This window comes from Rhinoraja longicauda, chromosome 36 (genome assembly GCF_053455715.1).
Source record: "Rhinoraja longicauda isolate Sanriku21f chromosome 36, sRhiLon1.1, whole genome shotgun sequence".
Classification (NCBI taxonomy): domain Eukaryota; kingdom Metazoa; phylum Chordata; class Chondrichthyes; order Rajiformes; family Arhynchobatidae; genus Rhinoraja; species Rhinoraja longicauda.
The window spans coordinates 1,507,115-1,531,193 of NC_135988.1; the positions used below are offsets into that span (position 1 = coordinate 1,507,115).

Here is a 24,079-nt window from a genome sequence, read left to right on the forward strand (position 1 = left end):
ATTTAAATATTCACTAGAATTAAGTTTATAAAAATTAGGAGCAACAAACAAACTCCTGGAGTAACTCGTAGACACAACATGCTGTAGTAACTCAGCGGGTCAGGCAGCATCTCTGGAGAAAAGGTATAAGTGAAGTTTCGGGTCGAGACGTTCTCCTGAAGAAGTGTCTCAACCTGAAACGTCACCTATGGCTTTTCTTCAGAGATGAGATGCTGCTGCCTGATCAGCATTCTGTGTCTATCTTTGGTGTAAAACAGCATCTACAGATCTTCTTACATCCTGCAGTAACTCAGCGGGTCAGGCAGCATCTGTGGAAGGTTTGGGCAGCATCTGTGGAAGGGATGGGCAGCATCTGTGGAAGGTTGGGGTTGCGAGCTTGCTTCAGACTGATTCTTTGAAGTGATTTGAATGACGAGGCCAAGTGCTGGGGAAGTGACTTAGGTTTCCTGTTGTGCGCTGACTCAGTTCCCAGAACCCGGACGCCTCTCTGCTCCGTTTGTAGAGATCGTGGTTTTGTAAAGGGAGATGAGTATGTGAACCTCCACACGACCCTGTGACCTTGATCGAGGACAGCTGCTCGACCCTCCCATGGACTGAGGGCACTGCGGAGGCCTTGAACAGGAAACAAGATTAACACTGGCAACAAATGGCATTTTAAATGATGCAGCCATCTTATAGTTTAGAAACAGCACAGAAAAAGGCCCTTCAGCCCACCGAGTCCGCACCGACCAGCGATCCCCGCACATTAACACTATCCTGCACACACTAGGGACAATGTAGGTTAATTGGCTGGGTAAATGTAAAAATTGTCCCTAGTGGGTGTAGGATAGTGTTAATGTACGGGGATCGCTGGGCGGCACGGACTTGGTGGGCCGAAAAGGCGTTTCTGGCTGTATATATATGATATGATAATTTACATTGACACCAAGCCAATTAACCTACAAACCTGTATGTCTTTGGAGTCTTTTACAGATGTAATGTTGACACAACGAGAAGTCAAAACAAACATCTTTTGAAAAGAGAATTGTTATATTTCAATCACATCGGCAACTCCAAAATGCAAACAAAGTGAACATGATAAACTGTGAACGTTGCCCTTGGTTTGCAGCTGCAGACGTCTGAGAGACTGAGTGCTGATTCTGAACTGGCAGCAACCAGAGAGGAGGCAGCTTACTGAGTAACTCAATATCTGCCGCACCATCAAACGTCAGAAGGCAGGGACTGGAAGGAGACCCAGGAAAGCGGAGAAGAGGTTCCAGTGCAATGGTAATGTCATACATGCCAGACAGCTGGTCCTCCCCCAGCAACACAGCTCCTGATTGTTACCACTCGGCGATATTGGTGAGCCTTGGTAACGGGAGATTGGTCGGGCAGTAGAAGGCTGAAGGGAAGGGGACTTGCCATGGTCCCAGCCGTTGGTGCTGGCAGGATGGTGTGGCGTTACACCCACCAGCAGCAACATCAAATCCCACTGCCACCAGGGGAATTCAAACTCAGTTAATTCATTCAAGGGAATCAGCAATGAAAAAGCCAGTCCCCGTCCAGGCTACCACAGGGCCCGAGGAATGCTGATGAGGTTCAGCCGGTTCAAACATGTCCTAATGGGGATATGTTTGAAAATCCACCGTCCTTCCCACTGGTCCTGATCAACATCAATGTGGTCGACTCGTTAACTGGGCTTTGTATAAGTTGGAGTATTGTGTTCAGTTCTGGGCACCATGTTATAGGAAAGATGTTGTCAAGCTGGAAAGGGTACAGGGAAGATTTACGAGGATGTTGCCAGGACTAGAGGGTCTCAGCTATAGGGAGAGGTTGATTGGGCTGGGTCTCTTTTCCTTGGATCACAGGACGAGAGGGGTGATCTTATAGAGGTGCATAAAACCATGAGAAGAATAGATCGGGTAGATCCATAGAGGCTCTTGTGTAGAGTAGGGGTATCGAGGACCAGAGGACATAGGTTCAAGGTGAAGGGGAATAGATTTAATAGGAATCTGAGGGGTAACCTTTTCACACAAAGGGTGGTGGGTGTATGGAACAAGCTGCCAGAGGAGGTAGTTGAGGCAGGGACTATCTCAACATTGAAGAAACAGTTAGACAGGTACATGAATAGGACAGGATTAGAGGGATATGGACCAAATGCGGGCAGGTGGGACTAGTGTAGCTGGGACTAGTATAACATCCCGTCCCCCCACAAAAAAAAGGGGACGGGACCTTTTTAAAAGCACGTTTACATTACAACAAAACATTCTCTGAATGGAAGAAAATAGGTGTAAAAGAGTAGATTGTAAAAGAATAAAGTGCCTGAGGAGCAGAATAAGGCCATTCATCCCATCAGGTCTACTCCACCATTCAATCATGGCTGATCTATCTTTCCCTCTCAACCCCATTCTCCTGCCTTCTCCCCATAACCCGACACCTTTACTAATCAAGGATCTGTTAATCTCCGTTTTAAAAATATCCATTGACGGCCTGCATAGCCACCTGTGGCAATGAATTCCAGATTATCAGAGCAATCTGATAACAGAGGAATGTGCCTGTGTGAAATCTGCTACGCCTTAATTAGAGTAAACAAACAAGAGAAAAAACTGTAGAGAAGATCACATGAACTGTGTTTGGGTAACAGTCTGTTTTGACTGTTCCCAACGGCTGTTATATTAGGTGCTCAAATATACACTATGGGTAGGAAGGAACTGCTGGTTTAAACTGGAGGAAAGCCTTGACTGCCCTATCCGATCCTTGTGGTGTGTTTTAAAGTTTTCTGTAACTGAATGGACTGAGTTTGGAAGCTTCTGGAAAGGACTTGGCCCTCTAATGGTGGACACAGCCCAGACCATCACACAAACCGACCTCCCTTCCATTGATTCAATTTACACCTCACGCTGCCTCGGCAAGGCCAGCAGCATCAAGGACCAGTCTCACCCCCGGCCACTCCCTCTTCCCCCCTCTCCCATCAGGCAAAAGGTACAGAAGTGTGAAAACACACACCTCTAGATTCAGGGACAGTTTCTTCCCATCTGTTACCAGGCAACTGATCCATCCTACCACAACCAGAGAGTAGTGCTGAACTACTATCTACCTCAGACTATCCTTGATCAGACGTTGCTGGCGTTACCTTGCATCAAACGTTATTCCCTTATCATGTATCTATACACTGTAAATGGCGTATTGTCTTTCTGCTGACTGGTTAGCATGCAAAGGCTTTTCACTGCACCTCGGTACACGTGACATTTAACTAAACTGAACCAAAAAATGCCAAGCACTGCTCATCATCATCACCGGATAAAGCATGTTCTGCACATTATTACACAATACCATCAAGGAGTTGATCATTCCACAGCTGTGGGTGTGAACCTGGTCACAGTACATGGACATGGAGCGGATGACTCTGCATGCTGCCACCATAACGCTGTGAAGTGTTCCACGCTCCTCACAACACATCCACAAAGGCAGCAACACCGAGACCAGCTTCACACCACTGTTCAATCATGGTCCACACTTGGCAGCCTTGCCCACCTTAGAAGCCATGCCTTCATGTCAGGTTAGAGTGTGCAACCAATAATCCAGCACATCACAGCCTCACTGAGCAAGCTGAGCTCTGTTGCCCATCGCCTCGCACCTTATCCAAGTGACTCATTGTTGAATGGGCATTCATGTTAGGAATATGGAACGAACTGTCAGAGGAGGCCGTTGGGGCAGGTACCATCACGGCGTTTAACAAACATTTGAACAGGTACAGGGATAGGAAAGGTTTAGAGGGATGTGGGACAAATGCAGGCAAGTGGAACTAGTGCAGATGAGGCATATTGGCTGGCATGGGCAAGTTGGGCTGAAGGGCCTGTGTTCACACTGTATGAATCCATGAGAAAAACGTTGCACAGATGCAGGGACGCAAACAGAAAGGAAACACGCGTGATGCATTTGCTCTGATGGAAGCCAGCATGGGGTCAAAGGATTGAATGGCCTCTTCTGTATTACAGCTAGTAACTAACTTGCCTGTCCCTCCTGAGTTTCTGACCATCTTGTCCATGGTCTCCAAGAAAGTACGTCTTGATGGGTCCCCAATTCCACCATGTAACTTTACCTCATGGAAATGAATGTGTGAGCGATTCCAAGACCAACATGCTCTTGCCCATTATGGCCCAATAGCCCAAAAATACAAGTCTTCCCTTTGTCCAGTTCTTCAGCCCAGCATTGCCCTACACTGCTACCTGATGAATGCAGCTTGAGTCTGCTTGCATTTAAATGGAGAGCACACAAACAAAAGCTTCTCACTGTGCCGAGCTCGGTACAAGTGGCAAACCAGTGGCCATGTCCCTGTACTGTGGTTCACAGACACTCTCACCTGCGGCATCATCTTCACTCTCTCCTCATTCCCCACCCTCTCTTTGTAGGAGTTCAATACTATTTCTGTCCCCTTTATGACCTCATCAAGTGACTCCTTGTCCAACTGTTCCTTGGTTCGTGGCAGAACCCAATTTGCAATGTTTGTCTCAGAACCAGGGATTCAGCTGCAAGTCCATCCTAGAATGCTGATAAAGTGGCTACCTGGCCTTGCCTTTTGCAGAAGTTGATGGGATGATGGCAGGAGGAGGAGTTGGCTGCGCCTAACGGCTGCGGCTCTCTGGCAGTCTGTTGTCTTTTTTTCTTTTTTTTTTGTTTGTGTCGGTGTTGGGATGGTTTTTGTTTCTGTTTTTGGCTGTGTATGTGTGGTGGGGGTGTGGGGTGTGGGGGGGGGGTGGGGTGGGGCGGGGGGAAACCTTTCTTTTATTAGGTCTCTTCCACGGGGCGCAGCTCGTCCGCGGGGCCTTCCATCGCCCGGCGCTGCTCGGCTGCGGGACTTAACATCGCCGGCGCGGCTCGGCCGCGGGACGTTTCAGTGCCCGGTGCGGCTCGGCCGCTGGACTTAACATCGCCCGGTGCGGCCGCGGGACGTTTCAGTGCCCGGCGCGGCTTGGCCGCTGGACTTAACATCGCCAGCGCGGCTCGGCCGCGGGACGTTTCAGTGCCCGGTGCAGCTCGGCTGCGGGACGTTTCGGTGCCCGGCGCGGCTCGGCCGCTGGACTTAACATTGCCCGGTGCGGCTCGGCCGCGGGACGTTTCGGTGCCCGGCGTGGCTCGGCCGCTGGACTTAACATCGCCCGGTGCGGACGCGGGACGTTTCGGTGCCCGGGGCGGCTCGGCCGCGGGGCCTTCCATCCTCTTGCGGGGGCTGTGCGTGTCGGTTGCCTCGGTAGGGGTCGAGCTGCCTGTCCGTGGGTGCGGGTGGAAGAGAGGGGAAGTTTTGTTGCCTCCATCACAGTGAGGGGGTGTTTGGAGTCACTGTGATGGATGTTTGTGTTGGGGTCGGGTGTCCTGTGTTCTTTTCTTTTTTTGCTGTGTCTTGTGACTGCTGAAATTTCGTTCGGTGTTGTGCCGAATGACAATAAAGTGTTGTTATGTTATGTTATGTTATGTTATTGACTAAAGAAAATGTGGCTAAAAGAATGTGTACTGCAAAAGGCAAGCCCAGACAGCTAACTTGTTTGCAAAGATACCTGACTACAGGAAATGTGGTTAGTTGCAAGCTGTGATAATGGCTGAAACTGCCTTCATGTCTAGTTATATGAATGTGCTAATTGCCTCTATTGTGTACGTGGTTAGTTTCATGAAGGTGATAACGGCCGAAACTGCCTCCACGTCTGGTTACAGAAATGCTAATTGCCTCTATTATGTGCCTTGAACACTGGAAGTTGTGCTGCAAAGGTTTAGCTCAGGCAGCTAACTTGGAGCAGGACTATTCCATATATGGCAAAGACATCTGTTGGCGGACTCTGCATTGTCATCTCCATAATAAAAGCAGCAGTATCTTGCTAAATCGGAACTGCCAAGTATAGTGATACACAATGCACAAGTCGGCAGACAACGGGGTAAAAGCATGCCCAACGTCGCCCTCACCCTGATGGCCAACTTCGTGCTGAGGTTCCCAAGTGCCACTACCTGCTGAGGTTCTACCTGTCCCCGGTGTTGCGAAGGATGGGCCTGGCGCAGATGCCACGCAATGTGCCAGTCAGCTGGACATTGCCGCACCATCTGTCGCTCGTGGAAAGGTTCTTCCGGACCAACAGCTTTGACCACGTCCATCGGGCAGTGGTCATCACGGAACGTCCTGCAGGCACTGCAGGGGAATGACTCCATGGATCCTGTGGCGTGGTTCCCAGAGCAGACTACCCAGCTTGTCTGGCAAAATGTCTCATCGCCAGAACTCACCAACAAGCACCAAGACCTGGCCTGGCTGGCGTTGAGGGGAGCCTTCCCAGTCAGATCCTTCCTGCACCGCCGGAACCTCACTACCAGCGCACGCTGCCCTCGGGACGGTTGCTACAGAGAGGAGACGGTGGCCCACCTCTTCACAGAGTGTGGATTTGCCAAGAGAGTCTGGAGAGGTTTGCAGGGATCCCTGTCACGATTTATTCCGAGCAACTCCGTCACAGAGGACTCTGTGATCTACGGAATGTTGCCGACTGGCCCGCTGCAGACTGCAGGAGTACGTGCTGAGGGACGCACTGAAGCCAACGCCAAGGCTCTGTGGGGGAGGACCACAGTCTAGGGGCCTTCTGCTGCTGGACATGGGGGGCAGGGTGTGGTGGAGACGCCCCTCCTAATAAGGGAAGGGATTCTGTGTAAATCTGGCAATGAATATCTGTATTGAATGTATAACCTCCGGGAATGTCAGATGGAGTTTTGAAAAGAAAATGTTTTGTAAATATGTATTACAGGAAAAAAGTATTTTTTGATATATTAAAAAATATATCTTGGTGAAAGTAGGAAAGCTTTTTGTGCTTTAAATCGATTTATGTGGTTGTCTGTTTGTTATAGGTCAGAACTTTAACAATGCCTTCTAGTTTGGTTTCTACATTGTTATATCAGTTTATTCAGAGGGTCTGGCAGTCATGGACCAGACCAGCATTTATTACTAAATACAATATATCTTTACTGTCATTGTACAGGGGTACAACGAGATTGGGAATGCAACTTCCATACAATGCAATAAATTAATTAGCTAATCAGCATAAATTTAGACAACCCAGTGAGACAAAATTAGAGACAGTTTTAAAACAGAATAAAGTGCAAGTAGTTCTGTGCCGGTTCGCTGTGCGATGTGACCATCCGACTCAGCAGGACCAGTTCACAGCAGCTATGGCCCTGGGGATGAAGCTGTTCACAATGTACTGAAGTAACTCAGCGGTTCAGGCAGCATCTCTGGAGAAACGGCTGGGTGACGTTTCGGGTCGAGACCCTTGTTCAAACAACTCCCGATCCAAAATGTCACCAATTCCTTTTCTCCAGAGATGCTGCCTGACCCGCTGAGTTACTCCAGCACTTTGTATCCATCTTTGGTATAAACCAGCATCTGCAGTTCTTTGTTTCAGCATTGATTGCTCACCTGTAACCGCACACCCATATCAGAGCACAGTTAAGAATCAATCAAGGCACTGCAGTCAGGAATCTCTGAACTCCCATCAATGGCAGCAGGTTTCTTACTCTGAAGAAACCAGGTGATTTTTGCAGATTTGTGTTCATGGCCGGCATTGTCGTCTGATCTTTACTGCATCACGCAGAGCTGGAGAATGAGCTCTGATCTCCCTCTGTTGGCCACTCAGTACATATTCTGCTGTCCACACACTTCACATGGGCGCTGCATCTCGTGTCTACGGGGGCATCTCACGTCACCACAAATAAAGCTTTGCAACAGTGATCTGCAACCTGTGCTCTCTCTCTGCACCACCATCTCCCAATTGTACCTCACTCTACCTAAGCTGCATGTGATCACACCCCTGTAATACATGTCGGAAAATAACAGCAGATGCTGCGACAAAATGAAGGTATCACAAAATGCTGGAGTAACTCAGCAGGTCAGGCAGCATCTCTGGAGAGAAGGAATGGGTGGCGTTTCGGGTCGAGACCCTTCTTCAGACTGTCGTAGAGTAGGAGGGCAGGAGGAATCACAGAGAGGAGGCAGCGAGAGAGCATCTTGCTAAACTCTCGTCGAAGAGAGGAGAATTTCTTCAAAGTAGACATACCTTGAGGAGAAATCGCAGTGGAGCAACAGGTAGTGTAAGAAAATAACTGCAGATGCTGCTACACATCGAAGGTATCACAAAATGCTGGAGTAACTCAGCGGGTCAGGCGGCATCTCAGGAGAGAAAGAATGGGTGATGTTTCGGGTTGAGACCCTTCTTCAGACCCCTGTAATACATTATTGACTGGCAACTGACTGCAGCAGCAACACAAGCAGCTGATGGCCTATTATTTTAGTTTAGAGATACACCGGGTCCACGCCGACCATCAATCACCCGCTCACACTAGTTCTACGTTATCTCATTTTTGCATCCACTCACTACAGACTAGGGGCAATTCACAGAGGCCAATTAACCTACAAACCCGCACGTCTTTGAGGCATGGTAGGAAAGCAGAGCTTGATTAGTGCGGGTGTCAGGGGTCATGGGGAGAAGGCAGGAGAATGGGGCTGAGAGTGAAAGATAGATCAGCCACGATTGAATGGCAGAGTAGAATTCATGGGCCGAATGCTCCTATAATTTATGATCTTAATAAGGAGGAAACCCACACGGTCACTGGGAGATCATGCAAACTCCACACAGACAGCATCCATGGTCAGGATCGAACCTGGGTCTCTGGCGCTGTGAAACAGCAGCCCTGTGCAACCATTATTATTGCCTCCAACCCCATGGCTTGCTGTTCCTCCAGCACATTGTTTTGTGCTCAGGGTTCCAGCATCTGCAGTTTTGTGTCTCCGTGCCTCATGTTGCCTTGTGGAAATCCCAATACTCTACATATGTTGGTTCCCCACGTGGATGTAGTGTACCTGGACTTTCAGAAAGCCTTTGATAAGGTCCCACATAGGAGATTAGTGGGCAAGATTAGAGCACATAGTATTGGGGGTAGGGTACTGACATGGATAAAAAATTGGTTGGCAGACATGAAACAAAGAGTAGGGATTAACGGGTCCCTTTCAGAATGGCAGGCAGTGACCAGTGGGGTACCGCAAGGCTCGGTGCTGGGTTAATATACATTAATGACTTAGATCAGGGGTCTCCAAACTATGGCCCGCGAGCCACATCCGGCCCGCCACAGGATTTTATCCGGCCCGCGGCAAGCTCTTAGGGGGCCGGGACTGGAGGCAGAAGCTGCCCGCGAAGGTTCGCCGGAGAGCGGATCACCACCAACCCAGAGCCGGGACAAGGTGAGAGATCGCAGCGCCCCCTCGCAAACAACAAACCCAAGGAAACTTCCCTCCTCACCGCGGGGAGCGAGAGAGGGGGGGGGGGGAGAGAGAGAGTCAGGGTAGAGGGAGCAGCGGGTGCAAGCTTGAGGTGGGAGAGGGTGTCAGAGGGTCCGGTGAAGGAACGCTGCCACTTGCGGGGGCTGCTCCCTCCCTCTCCCTCTCCCTCTCTGCCAGAGCCAGCGAGATCTGCGCCGCTGCTCCACTCTCTTCCCTGGCCCCGTCTCCCTCTAACGCAACGAAATAAGAACAAACACAAGTGAAACTTCCCTCGCCGCCGCTGTCGCTCACCCCGGGGATGCGAGGCTGTGTTTGTGTTTGTTCTTATTTCACTGCGTTAGAGGGAGACGGGGCCGGGGAAGAGGGTGGAGTAGCGGCGCAGATCTCACTGGCTCTGGGAGAGAGAGGAAGGGAGCAGCCCCCGCAAGACCCTCTGACACCCTCCCCGTCCCCCTCCCCGCGCTCCCACTGCTCCCTCTACCCCGACTCTCTCCTCCCCTCCCCTCTCTACCCCTCTCTCTCCCCCAGTGGTGGTCACTGTATTTTCCTGTTTTATAAGTAATTCTATACCTATGGTATATATATATTCCAATATTTCACGCTCTTTAAAAATATTGGGTATCATTTATTTGTTGCCATATAAACCTAATGTAAACCAACCTAATCTAACCTAACCTAGTTTAACCTTTCTTAATCTAATCTAACGTAACCTAGTCTAAACTGTTTTGAGTACATTAAATTTATAAAACTCACACTTCTTTATTTTTTCCTACGGCCCACAAAAATGTGCTAAATATATAATGTGGCCCTCACGCTGAAAGGTTTGGAGGCCCCTGACATAGATGAAAGGATTAAAAATAACATTAGCATATTTGTGGATGACACAAAGCTGGGTGGCAGTGTGAACTGTGAGGAGGATGCTATGAGACTAGGACAGGTTGTGTGAGTGGGCAGATGCATAGCAGATGCAGTTTAATGTGGATAAATGTGAGGTTATCCATTGTGGTGGTAAGAACAGGAAGCCAGATTATTATCTGAATGGTGTCAAGTTAGGAAATGTGGAAGTACCAAAGAGATCTGGGTGTCCTTGTTCATCAGTCACTTAAAGTTAGCATGCAGGTACAGCAGACAGTGAAGAAAGCTAATGACAAGAGGAGTTGAGTATAAGAGCAAAGAGGTCCTTCTGCAGTTGTACAGGGCCCTGGTGAGACTGCACCTGGAGTACTGTGTGCAGTTTTGGTCTCCAAATTTGAGGAAGGACATTCTTGCTATTGAGGGCGTGCAGCGTAGGTTCACTAGGTTAATTCCCGGAATGGCGGGACTGTCGTATGTTGAAAGACTGGAGCGACTAGGCTTGTATACACTGGAATTTAGGATTAGAGGGGATCTTATTGAAACATATAAGATTATTAAGGGATTGGACAAGTTAGAGGCAGGAAACATGTTCCCAATGTTGGGAGAGTCCAGAACCAGGGGCACAGTTTAAGAATAAGGGGTAGGCCATTTAGAACGGAGATGAGGAAAATCTTTTTCAGTCAGAGTTGTAAATTTGTGGAATTTTCTGCCTCAGTAGGCCATGGAGGCCAATTCTCTGGATACTTTCAAGAGAGAGCTAGATAGAGCTCTTAAAGATAGCGGAGTCAGGGGGTATGGGGAGAAGGCAGTAACGGGGTACTGATTGTGGATGATCAGCCATGATCATATTGAAGGGCTGAATGGCCTACTCCTGCACCTATTTTCTATGTTTCTTATGTATACACTCTGGATGACAAATTTATCATTGCTTCATTGACACTGGTATTCAGTTCAAAAGATGGTAGAAGATATGACAACTGTAGCCGTCAGACCATGCCCATACCCACAGCACAGCCACTGTACTGAGCTGTCAGACCATGCCCGTACCCACAGCACTGCCACTGTAGCTGTCAGACCATGCCCGTACCCACAGCACAGCACTGCCACTGTACTGAGCCGTCAGACCATGCCGTACCCACAGCACTGCCACTGTACTGAGCCCCATGCCAGTACCCACAGCACTGCCACTGTACTGAGCTGTCAGACCATGCCCGTACCCACAGCACTGCCACTGTACTCAGCTTCCACAGTTGCTCTCTGCAGCTGGCTGTGCCCATCAGCTTCCTCTCCAACAAGCTGTTCTTGCTCTTGCTCAAATGGTTAAACACTATTGTACAAACAAGTGCCGTGTGACTGGCCCTGCATTAAATACTGGCGCTGCTGGCAATGTAAAACAAACGGGAAATCCTGGATGAACCAGGCAGCGGCAGCAGCAGATGTGGAGAGGAACTGAATCCATGCTCCTGACTGTGGTTTTATTTCATAAAATGGTTTCCACTGCTATCGCCAGTAACCACTGTCTTCCTGCAACCATGCAGCCACCAGAGTGGTGCGTGCAGTCAGTGGGTGTGGGGTAGACAGCACCTTACCTCTCTGCCTGTTGCCGGTTATATTAGCTGCACTGCGCCGCTGGCCACCAGAGGTGCAATTGTCCTGTAACGCATCAAGTGTTGCGACCCTTCATCCAGATCAATGGTGTACTCTCTGTCACAGGGAAATACAATAAAACACTTAGTGCGGACAATGGCACAGCAGGTAGAGTTGTTGCCTTACAGCGCCGGAGACCCGGGTTTGCGCCAGACCTCGGTGCTGTCTGTACAGAGTTTACGTTCTCCCTGTGACCTCATGGGTTTCCTCCAGCTGCTCTGGTTTTGTCTCACATCCCAAAGACGTACAGCTTTGTAGATTCATTGGCCCTCTGTAAGTCACCCCTAGTGTGTAGGCAGTGGATAACAAAGTGGGATAACATGGAACTAGTGTGAACGGGTAATCGTTGGTCGGCATGGACTATGTGGGCTGAAGGGTCTGTTTCCATGCTATCTCTCTAAACTGAAGTAAATTAAACAGATCTGTGTGAACACATTATCCAGATATCTGTTTAGATTCCCCTCCAATAGCAGCGTCGCGATCACTCCAGCTGGTGGGCCGGGGAGGGGAGGGGGCCATGGGGGAGGGGAGGGGAGTGGTGGGGGAGGGGGCTGGTGAGGTAGGGGGTTGGCGGGTGAGAGGGGGTCGGCGGGGGAGAGGAGGGAGCCGGCGGGGGATGGGGTGGGGAGGGGGCCGGTGGGGGAGGGGGCTTGTGCTAGAGACAGTCAGTGACCCTGAGTTAGACGAATAGCGTGACCCCACTGTGAGTGGCGTTAGGATTGGACACAGCGATGGTCCTGCACTGTTCGTTCTGAAGACTGTTACTCGATAGTCACTTGGGAAAGGTGCTGGGAGCTCTCGTGTCTATGAAACAGGAGGCAAATTCTGACACACAATCAAAATTCAAGGGCAAAACGGAAAAATATTGTTCAGCTACAAGACAGAGGACAGCTCCATTGATTCAGAAACACTGCACATACTGCCAGAGCTCAGAGCCATGGGATGGATCAGGCACAGTTACTCATAATCATATCAGCACTGCACCACACACAGCAAAGTCAGATCAACAACCTTTGCAGAAAGTAAGGCAAGATTCTCACACTGGTATTCGTGTAGAAATTCAGAAACACATGAAACAAAGAATTGACTTCCATCTCACATGGTCCCAGGTTTGAGGGACAGACGAATGGCCGAGCGATCTGCTGTGAAGAATACAGAGATTGATGAGGATGTTGCCAGGGTCAGTGCCTGAGCTACAGGGAGAGGTTGCATTCCTTGATATGCCAGAGGCTGAGGGGTGATCTTGTAGAGGTGTGTAAAATCATGAAGGGATTTGATAGGGTGAATGCAGGGTAGAGGAACCAAGAACCAGAGGACATGGGGTTAAATGAGAGGGGCAAGTTTTACCACACAGAGGGTGGCGAGCATATGGAACGAGCTGCCAGGGGAGATAACTGAAGCAGGTACTTTAAGAGCATTTAACAGACACAGGAACATGGATGGGAAAGGTTTAGAGGGATATGGGCCAAATGCACGCAAATGGAACTAGCTCAGATGGAGCATGTTGGTCAGCATGGACGAGTTGGGCAAATACAGCCTGACCTGCTGTGTTCCTCCAGCACTTTCTATTTTACTCACGATTCCAGCATCTGCAGTTCCTTGTGTCTCTCCTATTTTCTTCCTTTATTTCAGATAATCTTAGAGAAGATTGCCATTCAAATGTGTATTCCTCAAATCTAATCTATAATACTTCAAAATTTAAATCATCTTTCAGATTATTCCCATTGGTGACAAAATGAAATTAAAAAATGACTTAAAATACAAGAGAAAAATATACTCTCCAAGGAGATAATAAAATCTTCAGGTAGACACAAAATGCTGGGGTAACTCAGCGGGTCAGGCAGCATCTCGGGAGAGAAGGAATGGGTGACGTTTCGGGTCAAGACCTTTCTTCAGATAAAATCTTTAATTCAGTTAATTTGATGCATTTTGAAGATAGCTGCAGAATGACGATATACTCCACTCAGTATCTACAGCAAGATTAATTAATCACATTAGACACACCTCCTCTATTAGAGGAAGGCCAGGCAACAACAGCATCCAGCAAAGGTTCACCAACACCCTTTGGCATTACCTTTGTAAAGACCCCTTATCATCAACTTTCTGGGAGTTGCCATTGACCAGACACCTCAGTGGAACAGACGCATATATAGTTTCTATAGACGCATCTATAGACACATATATAGTTTCTAACAGAGCGGATAAAAGGCCAGGTCAAGCCTCCCTCACATTTCATGTCTCTCCGCTTTCTAAGGAGGCAGGAAGGATGGAAAACTCGCCACTTACTTGGATGACTGCTGCTCCGACAAGCAGCTCAGTAGAACCTTAAACAAAGCTGCCCGATAGACCAGCACAGCATCTGCCTCAAGCATCCATGCCCCCAGCTACACAGCACACCGTCTACAAAATGCAATGATATTACTTGCCAAGAGCTTCTCAACAGCACCAAAGATAGGACTTCCATCTCCTGGAGAGACACAAAATGCTGGAGTAACTCAGCAGGTCAGGTAGCATCTCTGGAGAAAGGGAATAGGTGACGTTTTGGGTTGAGACCCTTCTTCAACCCCCTTTTTCCACCCTTTGATGGAAAAGGAAACTGGCAAATGAAACCACCTTCACATGCAAGTTCATCCACAAGTCTCACACTGTTGTGAACTGGGAATATAGTGTTGCTGCTTCATGGTCACCAAGTCTAACTTCTGGAACTCCCCACCCAATAGCCGCGTGGATATATCTTTACCGAATAGACCAGGGAACGGTGAGCGCTTGAAGTGAAGCAGTGCAAGTCCAGGAGTCCGTGTCCATTGGTAGCTAGGTAACTCCCTTCATGCCTCACACGGTCTCACCCACTGACAGATATCAGTAGCACTGAAGCTAGCACTCCCTTCATGCCTCACACAGTCTCGGCCACTGACAGATATCAGGGCAAGGCTCTGTGGACAGCAACTGCCCCCCTTGTGAAGTTCCAGCAGCAGACAGTCCAATTAAACTATCCTGAACTGTACCAGTCCTGTCAGTCATGCATTAGGATCAAAGTATTTTTGGTGAGTGCCGAAGATTCAAAGATACAATTCTAAAATAGAACGAGTAAACTTATTCCCTGTCAATCTACCCAAATAACTGGTCAAATTCCATGATGCTGTTTTCAGAATATCAACATGTTTTAGTTCAGTTTAGAGATACCGCACGGAAACAGGCCCTTCGGCCCACCGAGTTCACACTGACCAGCGAACCTCGCACATGAACGTTACCCTACACACACTAGAGACCATCCATCACACGTTCACACACTAGTTTAGTTTAGAGATACAGCACGGAAACAGGCCCTTCAGCCCACTGAGTCCATGCCGACCATCCACCACACTAGTGTAAGAAAATAACTGCAGATGCTGGTACAAATCGAAGGTATTTATTCACAAAATGCTGGAGTAACTCAGCAGGTCAGGCAGCATCTCAGGTGACAAGGAATGGATGACGTTTCGAGTCGAGACCCTTCTTCAGACTGAAGAAGGGTCTCGACCCGAAACGTCACCCATTCCTTCTCTCCTGAGATGCTGCCTGACCTGCTGAGTTACTCCAGCATTTTGTAAATGAATACCATCCATCACACTAGTTCTATCTTATCCCACGCTCCCATCCACTCCGTACACACGAGGAGCAATTTACAAAGGGTCAATTAACCTACAAACCAGCACGTCTTTGGGATGTGGGAGGAAACCAGAGCACCCGGAGGAAACCCACGCGATCCAAAGACGTACAGGTATTTAGGTTAATTGGCTGGGTAAATGTAAAAATTGTCCCTAGTGGGTGTAGGATAGTGTTAATGTACGGGGATCACTGGGCGGCACGGACTTGGAGGGCCGAAAAGGCCTGTTTCCGGCTGTATATATATGATATGATGATGATATCACAGGGAGAACATGCAAACTCTACAGACAGCACCCACGGTCAGGATTGAATGCGGGTCTCTGGTGCTGTGAGGCAGCGGCTCTACCTGCTGAGCCACTGTGCGCCAAGCTGCCACTAACAATGCTACACTCAAAAGCATTTGTTATAGTCATACAACATGGAAACAGGCCCTTCAGCCCAACTTTCCCATGGCAACATGCCCCATCTACACTAGTCGCACCTGCCTACGATTGGCCCATATCCCTCTAAACATTGGAGAAAGCTAATGACATGTTGGCCTTCATTGTGAGAAGATTTGAGTTTAGGAGCGAGGAGGTCTTACTGCAGTTGTACATGGCTCGGGTGAGACCGCACCTGGAGTATTGTGTGCAATTTTGGACTCCTAATTTAAGGAAGGACATTATTGCTATTGTGGGAGTGCAGCGTTGATTCACCAGGTTAATTCCCGGGATGGCAGGACTGGTACATGATGAAAGAATGGATCGACTGGGCTTGTATTCACTGGACTTTAGCAGGATGAGAGGGGCTCTTATAGGAACATATAAAATTCTTAGAGGATTGGACAGGGTAAATGCAGGAAAAATGTTCCCGATGTTGGGGGAGTCCAGAACCAGGGGTCACAGTTTAAGAATAAGGGGTAGGACTGAGATGCAGTAAAACCTTTTCACCCAGAGAGTTGTGAATCTGTGGAATTCTCTGCCACAGAAGGCACTGGAGGCCAACTCACTTGATGTTTTCAAGAGAGCGTTAGATTTAGCTCTTAGGGCTAAAGGAATCAAGGGATATGGGGAAAATGTCAGAACGGGTCACTAACTTTGGAAGATCAGCCATGATCAAATTGAATGGCGCTGCTGGCTCGAAGGGCCAAATGGCCTACTCCTGCACCTATTTTCCATGTACCTGTCTAAATGTTTCTTAAAAGTTGGGATAGTACCTGCCTCAACCACCTCCTCCAGCAGCTCGTTCCATTCGTCCATCACCAATTATGTGAAAAAGTTATCCCTCCGATTCCTATTAAATCTTTTCCACCTCTCCTTAAACCTATATCCTCTGGTCCTCAATTTCCCTACTCTGGGCAAGAGACTGTGTTTACACAATCTACTCCTTTTATGATTTTATACACCTCTATAAGATCACCTCTTATCTTCCTGCGCTCCAAGGAATAGAGTCCTCGCTTGCTCAACCTTTCCCTATAGCTCAGACCCTCAAGTGCTAGCAACATCCTTGTAAATCTTCTCTGCACCCTTTCCTGCTTGACAATATCTTTCCTATTACACGGTGACCAAAACTGAACACAATACTCTAAATGTGGCCTCACCAATGGCTTATATAACTGCAATATCAACTCCCAACGCCTATACTCAATAGTCTGACTGATGAAGACCATAGTGCCGAAAGCTTTCTTGACCACCCTATTTACCTGTTTCCACTTTCCACGAACTATGTACCTGTACTCTTAGATCCCTCTGCTCTACAACACACCCCAGAGACCGACCATTCACTGTGTAGGTCCTGCCCATGTTAGACTTCCCAAACTGGAAGATCTTACGTTTCTCTGTTTTAAATGCCATCAACTATTCCTCAGTCCACCTGGCCAATCGATCAAGGTCCTGCCGCACTTTTGACATTGATCTTCATTATCTGCATTGCCACCCTCTTTAGTGTTATCTGCAAACTTGATGATCTGGCCTTGTACCTTCTCACCCAAATCATTGACATGGATGATATTGGAGCGTTGTGTTGACAGGGTGCAGAGCACCGACTCTCCTACCTCTGATCTTCTGTCTCCGGCTCCACCAGCACGTTCTCCTGCTTCTCCTTCACTCGCAGAAAAACAAACGAATCCAGGTTGGGCTTGGCAACTGGGGCAGAAAAATGAACAAGCTCAACACAGTCCATTGGCAGAAGGTCACGATGAATGAAGGGCATCTACAGGCAGTTTGGGGAGTGGAAATTCACCCTTACAGAATTCACAAACCACCACCAAAAAATCTGGGATATGGAATTAAAAAAAGAGAAAATAAATAAACTATTTATTAATTGCACCTCACATTTGTTAAAGCGCAGATGATGTGGCTTTGTGTTGCAGAAAATCAGTCCTTTTCCTGGGATCACAACATTCCTATGAGGTGGGAGGCTCAGTATCGTTAATCATTTTGTCTCACCTCTCAAAGCCTGGAGGGTGGGAATTCCCAAAATAACTTGCAGTGGTTTATGAAGGGCAGGGCTGACCATTGATCATCCTGCAGCTTTCAGCAAGGTCTGAACTTCCCCACTTACTCCTATGCCATCTGGAAGTCCCCCCGAGAATGCGGCGCCTATCTGGATAAGGCAGCTGATCTCAACCCCATTGTAACCTCCATCATGGAAACTCGATCAGCGGGGAATCTGCCCCCTGCGGCCAGGGTTCTGGAAGTCCAGCCCGGCCAGAGCGACAGTACTGTTCCCATAGTTGAGTTTCGAGACCAGTCGGCGGCTCGAATTTGCCCCCTGCGGCCGGGGTTCTGGAAGTCCAGCCTGGCAGGAACCTGCAGATCTGTTCCCATAGCCGACCTATGCGGCCGGGCTTTGCGGGCTGTTATCTTGGTCCCTTGGTGGCCGAGGCAGACGGTTCCGGTACCGTTGGAATCCTCTCGGAGGCCATGACCTCTGTTGGTCTGGCAAAAAGGCTCTAGAACCAAGGGTGGATCTGTACAACAATCTTTCCATAATCTGTCAACACATATATCTGTTCTTGTATCTCCTGCCGGCTAAAGGGAGGCCTACAATATAATCCCATCATGGTGATAGCACCTTGTTCTGTTTAGCTCTCCCCTTATTACCTCAGTAAATGTCGGTTACAATATGACCCCTGAGTCATTGAGGGGCCATGCCAGCCCCTCTTTCAAACAAGGCCCTGTAATGACCGCGGGCGGCATAGTTCCGTGCACTGATCCAGGCTAACCGGCTGCCTTACCCACAATAGTCCTTGTAATGGTCATCAGGCCCATCATGCTCATTAACCTGGGTCAACAGAAGACCACTCACCTGCCTTTATCACGTCCAGTGCTTGCAGATTGGGAGGCATGCGTTTCAGGGCCAGGTTCTTCAGGTGAGATTCACAGTTTGATGCGTACCTAGGAGGCAAAGCAGTGAGCAATGTAGCGAGATGGAATCAACATCTAGAGGGACTAGCAACTAGAAACTTGAGGGATTTGAACTTCTGGAGCAAACCAGCAATCTAGTCCAAGTTCAGGGGCAAGGTTCTACACCTTCTGCCCCAACATCACATCTTTTCATCCCAGTTCCCAAAATACTGTTGGAAACAGTATGCTTCTCAGCAAGTCGCCAGCATCTGGACAAAGGCCCAGGAACACGTACAGCAACAGGGCACATCAACGTTTGTGTTAGTGAAATAGACTGGGCAAGCACACTGAAACTTTCACACGATCACCATCAGCAAGACCTTGCACTGGCAAAGTAGGTCAGAATAATAACATTCATGTTCTCCAGAGATGCTGTCTGACCTGCTGAGTTTCTCCAGCACTTTGTGTCCTTTTGAGAAATGGCCATGCTGGCTTCACGGGAGCCTATGAAGTCTCCTCAAGTCAAACGCCCAGTTATATGATTCACAGACACCATCTGTGGTGATGAGGTCAACTTTCTCACCATTCCAGGTGGAAATCATTCTTGAAAGTCCTGCTGGATCGCTTGCTTTCCACAAAGTTCAGAGAAATTTTAAACCGAGGGATTAGCATTTATTGACAGTGTCTGATTTACTCTTTCTTGCAGTGGAAACAGTGCACCTTTACAGTACTCACTCTTTCGCAAAAGCAACCTCTTGTGCGGATAAAAACGAAGGCTCTGTCTCTTGACGGGACCTCTCCTTCTCCAGAATGTGAGGGAAAAACTTCTCTATCTGGAAATTGAGGAAGAACAGTATTTTTGCCCCCAAGGTGCAATTTTCTTGGCAAATTGTCATAAACAAAATGCCTGAACTGTAGACTTATTTAACTTGTTTAATGCTTTTCAAAGAATATGTAATGCTTTTCTTGAGAATTTAATTTGCAGAATAAAATGGCCACACACAAGTCAATTTGACAAACTAAAAAAGCTGTAGGATTTTGCTCTAATCCCTCTATTCCCCTCTCAACATCAACACATTTTCTGCTCAGGAACAAAGGCATCAACATCATACCTTTTGTAACCGGGACCTCAAATAGCTGCTGAGGACATAACGAATCCTCTCCATTTCCATCCTGTGAACGGTGATTTTCAGGTCTCCTTTCTTGGCCCGCTGCAAGTTCTTTTCCTGTAAACCACATTATTACAAAAAGCAACACACACATCGTTATTCCCACAGATACTCATGTCTGCTTAACATAAACGAGTTACTCTAAAAACGAGGAGAAAAAAGCATTAAGGCTAAACAAACTTGAAATAAACCACCAGGTAATCTGTTTAGCACATTGGTGATTAAGGGTCAGTGTCAGTGAGGGCACCAACAAATGCCTTGGCATCCTCAAGGGGCAGCTGGTGGGACAGATGGCACCAGGGATTAACCAAAGGGGACTGGCCATTAATGGCCCAGACAGGAATGTTCCTCCAGGGAGTTAATCCAGAGAAGGAGCTTGGACCATTACCTCACAATGCAGTGGAGTTACACCAGTCCCAATCAATATTTGTCCTTCAACAACATCACCAGAACAGATTCACAGTTTAATATCACATTGATCTTTCTTTGAGCTCACTATGTGCAAGATTCTGCTGCGTTTCCTACAATGTTTTAAAATAAAGTGATAGGAAAAGATTTAGCAGGAATCCGAGGGGTAACCTTATCACACAGAAGGTGGTGGGTGTACGTAACATGCTGCCAGAGGAGGTAGTCAAGGGTGGGAATATCCCAACGTTTAAGAAACAGTTAGACAAGTACATGGATAGGACAGGTTTGGAGGGAGATGGACCAAGCGCAGGCAGGTGGGACTAGTGTAGCTGGGACATGTTGGGCGGTGTGAGCAAGTTGGGCTGAAGGGCCTGTTTCCACACTGCATCACTCTATGATTTTAGCGTAGCTGGGACATGTTGGGCGGTGTGGGCAAGTTGGGCTGAAGGGCCTGTTTCCACACTGTATCACTCTATGATTCTATGAAGGGCCTGTTTCCACACTGTATCACTCTATGGTTGTATAAGTGCTTTACGATGCAGAGTCCCAAAGAGCGCTGTGTTAATACAAGCCTCTATTTCTCACCAAACACTACAATCATCTGGTCCATCAGAAGAATCATTCTCCACATTTGACAGCAAGCTTTGCTTGGTGCCAGTGAGTGCGAGTTTGGACGGGATAACGTCCAGTGGGTGCGGGCCCCACGTACAGTGGCTGGTCTACAGTGGACATAAACAGTGGGGGCATTACCAGAGAACACCCACTACCCAAACCATCCCATGCTAGAGAGGGGACCCTCCAGAGAGAGCAGACCATCAACACAATGGCATTAATTTTTTTTTTTTAAATGTATATATATTTCTGTCACACACCCGCCTCATGGCTCCAGCACCCTGGGTTTAAACTTAACCTCTGCTGCAACCCTTGTGGGCTTTTGTGGAAACAGGCCCTTCGGCTCACTGCGTATGTGCTGACTGGCGATCAGTATCACCATCCTACACACTAGGGACAATTTACCCTTTTCAGAAACCAACTAACCTACAAATGCGCATGTCTGTGGAATGTGGGAGGAAACCGGTGCACCTGGAGAAAACCCACAGAATCATAGGGAGAACATACAAACTCCGTACAGACAGCACCTGTAGTCAGCATCTCTGGCACTGCAAGGCAGCAACTCTACTGCTGCGCCACCGTGCTGCCCTCTTAGAGTTGCGTGCTCATCCCGTGACCACATAGGTTTCTTCCTCCCAGATCCCAAAGATTGCAAGTTGCCCCGATGGTAGAGTGAGGGATAGAATCTGGAGGAATATTGGAAGTGTGGCGAGAACAGAAATTAGACTGCTATGATGGAGTCATGGACTCCAAAGATGGAAGGGCCATTTCAGTACAGAGACAGTAAAGCTGGGCACCTTTCGCTGGCCATCCTATGCCAAATGAAAAACTGCTTAGTTACCATATGATCCAGCTGTTCCATAACACATTCGACAACTTCAGATTTACATTCCAGAAGGTCGGGAGAAAACTTCTCATTCAGCCAAGCCTATGTGGAAATTAAAGACAAGCCTCCAGTCATTAGCATTACAGACCTGCAAACTAAAATCTATGGCTTCAATGCATATACTTGTGGACTTGACCTGTACATCAACTATAAGATTAAATTGCAAGAGCGTGGCAATTCTTTGTGCGCTGTTCCCAGAGGGGGATTTACTATTATTCAATAGTTTAGTTCAGTTTACGGTCACGTGTACTGAGATACAGTGAAAAGATTTTTAGTTGCGCGCTATCCAGTCAGCGGGAAGATTACATAAGTTTACAATCGAGCTGGCCACAAAAATCTGGAGTAACTCAGCGGGTCAGACTACATCTCTGGAGAAAAGGAATAGGTGACGTTTCGGGTCGAGACTCTTCTTCAGACTCGACCTGAAATGTCACCTATTCCTTTTCTCCAGAGATGCTGTCTCAGGCTTTTTGTGTCTATCTTCAGTTTAAACCAGCATCTGCAGTTCCTTCTTACACGTTGCAATCAAGCTGTTCAGTGTGCAGATACAGGATAAAGGGAATCATGTTTAATACAAGATAAAGTCCAAATGAAGAGAGTCCGAGAGTCTCCAATTAGGTAGATAGTAAGTCAGAACCGCTCTCTAGTTGATAGGATGGTTCAGTTGCCAGAAACTGTCCTATTCGCTCTACTCTTTTCCTTAATTTTTACCTGTAAATCTACCCCCCAACACACTACCTATTGTACATAAATTTCGCTCGATTGTCCAGCCTCCGTCAGCACTGCCCCGTATAGCACTACTTTGCTATAGTATTCTTTCATGTTAGAGCCTTATTTTTTCCAAAAATAATTTAAAAAATAACCATGAGTGGTCAACATTTGCAAGTTCAAGCTACCTGCTGAGAGTACCTATCTTTGTTTATATTCACGTAGCCTACTAGACTGCATCCAAATGGGAATTTTTCATCCTTAAATGAGAGGACAAACATTATGCACAGTCCTCCAGTTGCAACCTCACCAATGTCAAAACTTGGGAGATGTGAGGAACTGCAGATACTAGTTTACAAAAAGAGACATAAAGTTTTGGGAGTAAAATGGATAAGTAAAGTTTCATTACCTATCCATGTTTTCCAGAGATGCTACCTGACCTGCTGAGTTACTCCAAGCACTTTATATCCTTTCCTGTACAAAACTTCTCTGTTTCTAAACTCCAACCTTCTGGAGGCCAATATGCCATTTGCCTCTTTGATCTCTTTATGGCACCGGTGTACCTGCCTTTTATGATTTGTGCACAAGAATAGCCTCATCCTTTCCGTGTAGATAATAGTCTCCCTTGAGTTGAGCTTGTCCTTGGCCACCGTGTCTCTCACTAACCTCCCACCCTCCCTGGGGCAGGGTCCCAGCTCGCCAACCTGCAGAGTCCCACTGCAGATGTGATGTGTGATCACATCTGGATCAGTGTGATCACATCTGGATCAGTGTGATCACATCTGGATCAGTGTGATCACATCTGGATCAGTGTGATCACATCTGGATCAGTGTGATCACATCTGGATCAGTGTGATCACATTTGGATCAGTGTGATCACATCTGGATCAGTGTGATCACATCTGGATCAGTGTGATCACATCTGGATCAGTGTGATCACATCTGGATCAGTGTGAACAGCTGGGCCCGGGGCCCTGGGCCCGGCTGCGGGGAGGAGCGGGCGTTTCCGCGGCTCTACCCTCACCTCCTCTAGTTTGTGGATGAGTTGTGCCGGGGTGAGGATCTCCTCATCCTCCTCCATGAGGGAATCCACCTCAGGCTCCGGCTCCTCCTCTGTCGCCGCCATGTTGCGGCCGCCGGACGGCTCGAAGTTCCCGCCACCGCGTCACCACGCACGCTGCCGACGTCAACGCGTCCCGCAACAGCGCCGCCATCTTTGGTGCTGGCGGAAGGTGCACGGCCATAGAGTCATAGAGTCCTACAGCACAGAAAGAGGCCCTTCGGCCCATCGTGTCCGCGCCGCCCGTTACAAAGCAAATGATACAAAGCTAGGTGGCAGTGTGAACTGTGAGGAAGATGCTATGAGGTTGCAGGGTGACTTGGACAGGTTGTGTGAGTGGGCGGATGCATGGCAGATGCAGTTTAATGTAGATAAGTGTGAGGTTATCCACTTTGGTGGTAGGAATAGGAAGGCAGATTATTATCTGAATGGTGTCAAGTTAGGAAAAGGGGACGTACAACGTGATCTGGGTGTCTTAGT

General features: G+C 48.1%; 1 protein-coding gene across 2 annotated transcripts; it reads right to left on the bottom strand.

Moving 5' to 3' along the window:
- gins4 (GINS complex subunit 4 (Sld5 homolog)) lies at positions 1-23,690 on the bottom strand. 2 transcript variants are annotated; one of them, XM_078428826.1, is made up of 8 exons: positions 23,564-23,690; positions 21,787-21,873; positions 19,869-19,982; positions 19,492-19,589; positions 18,719-18,807; positions 17,463-17,553; positions 11,725-11,839; positions 476-612 (listed from the first exon to the last, which is right to left on the bottom strand). In XM_078428826.1, exons 1-7 carry the CDS (start codon positions 23,663-23,665, stop codon positions 11,743-11,745), a joined length of 678 nt encoding a protein of 225 aa, XP_078284952.1. In that variant the 5' UTR covers positions 23,666-23,690; the 3' UTR covers positions 476-612; positions 11,725-11,742. The 2 variants fall into 2 exon arrangements, with proteins under 2 accessions (XP_078284951.1, XP_078284952.1); XM_078428825.1 differs by lacking the exon at positions 11,725-11,839 and having other exon boundaries at positions 1-612.
- Positions 23,691-24,079: the final 389 nt, after the last annotated feature.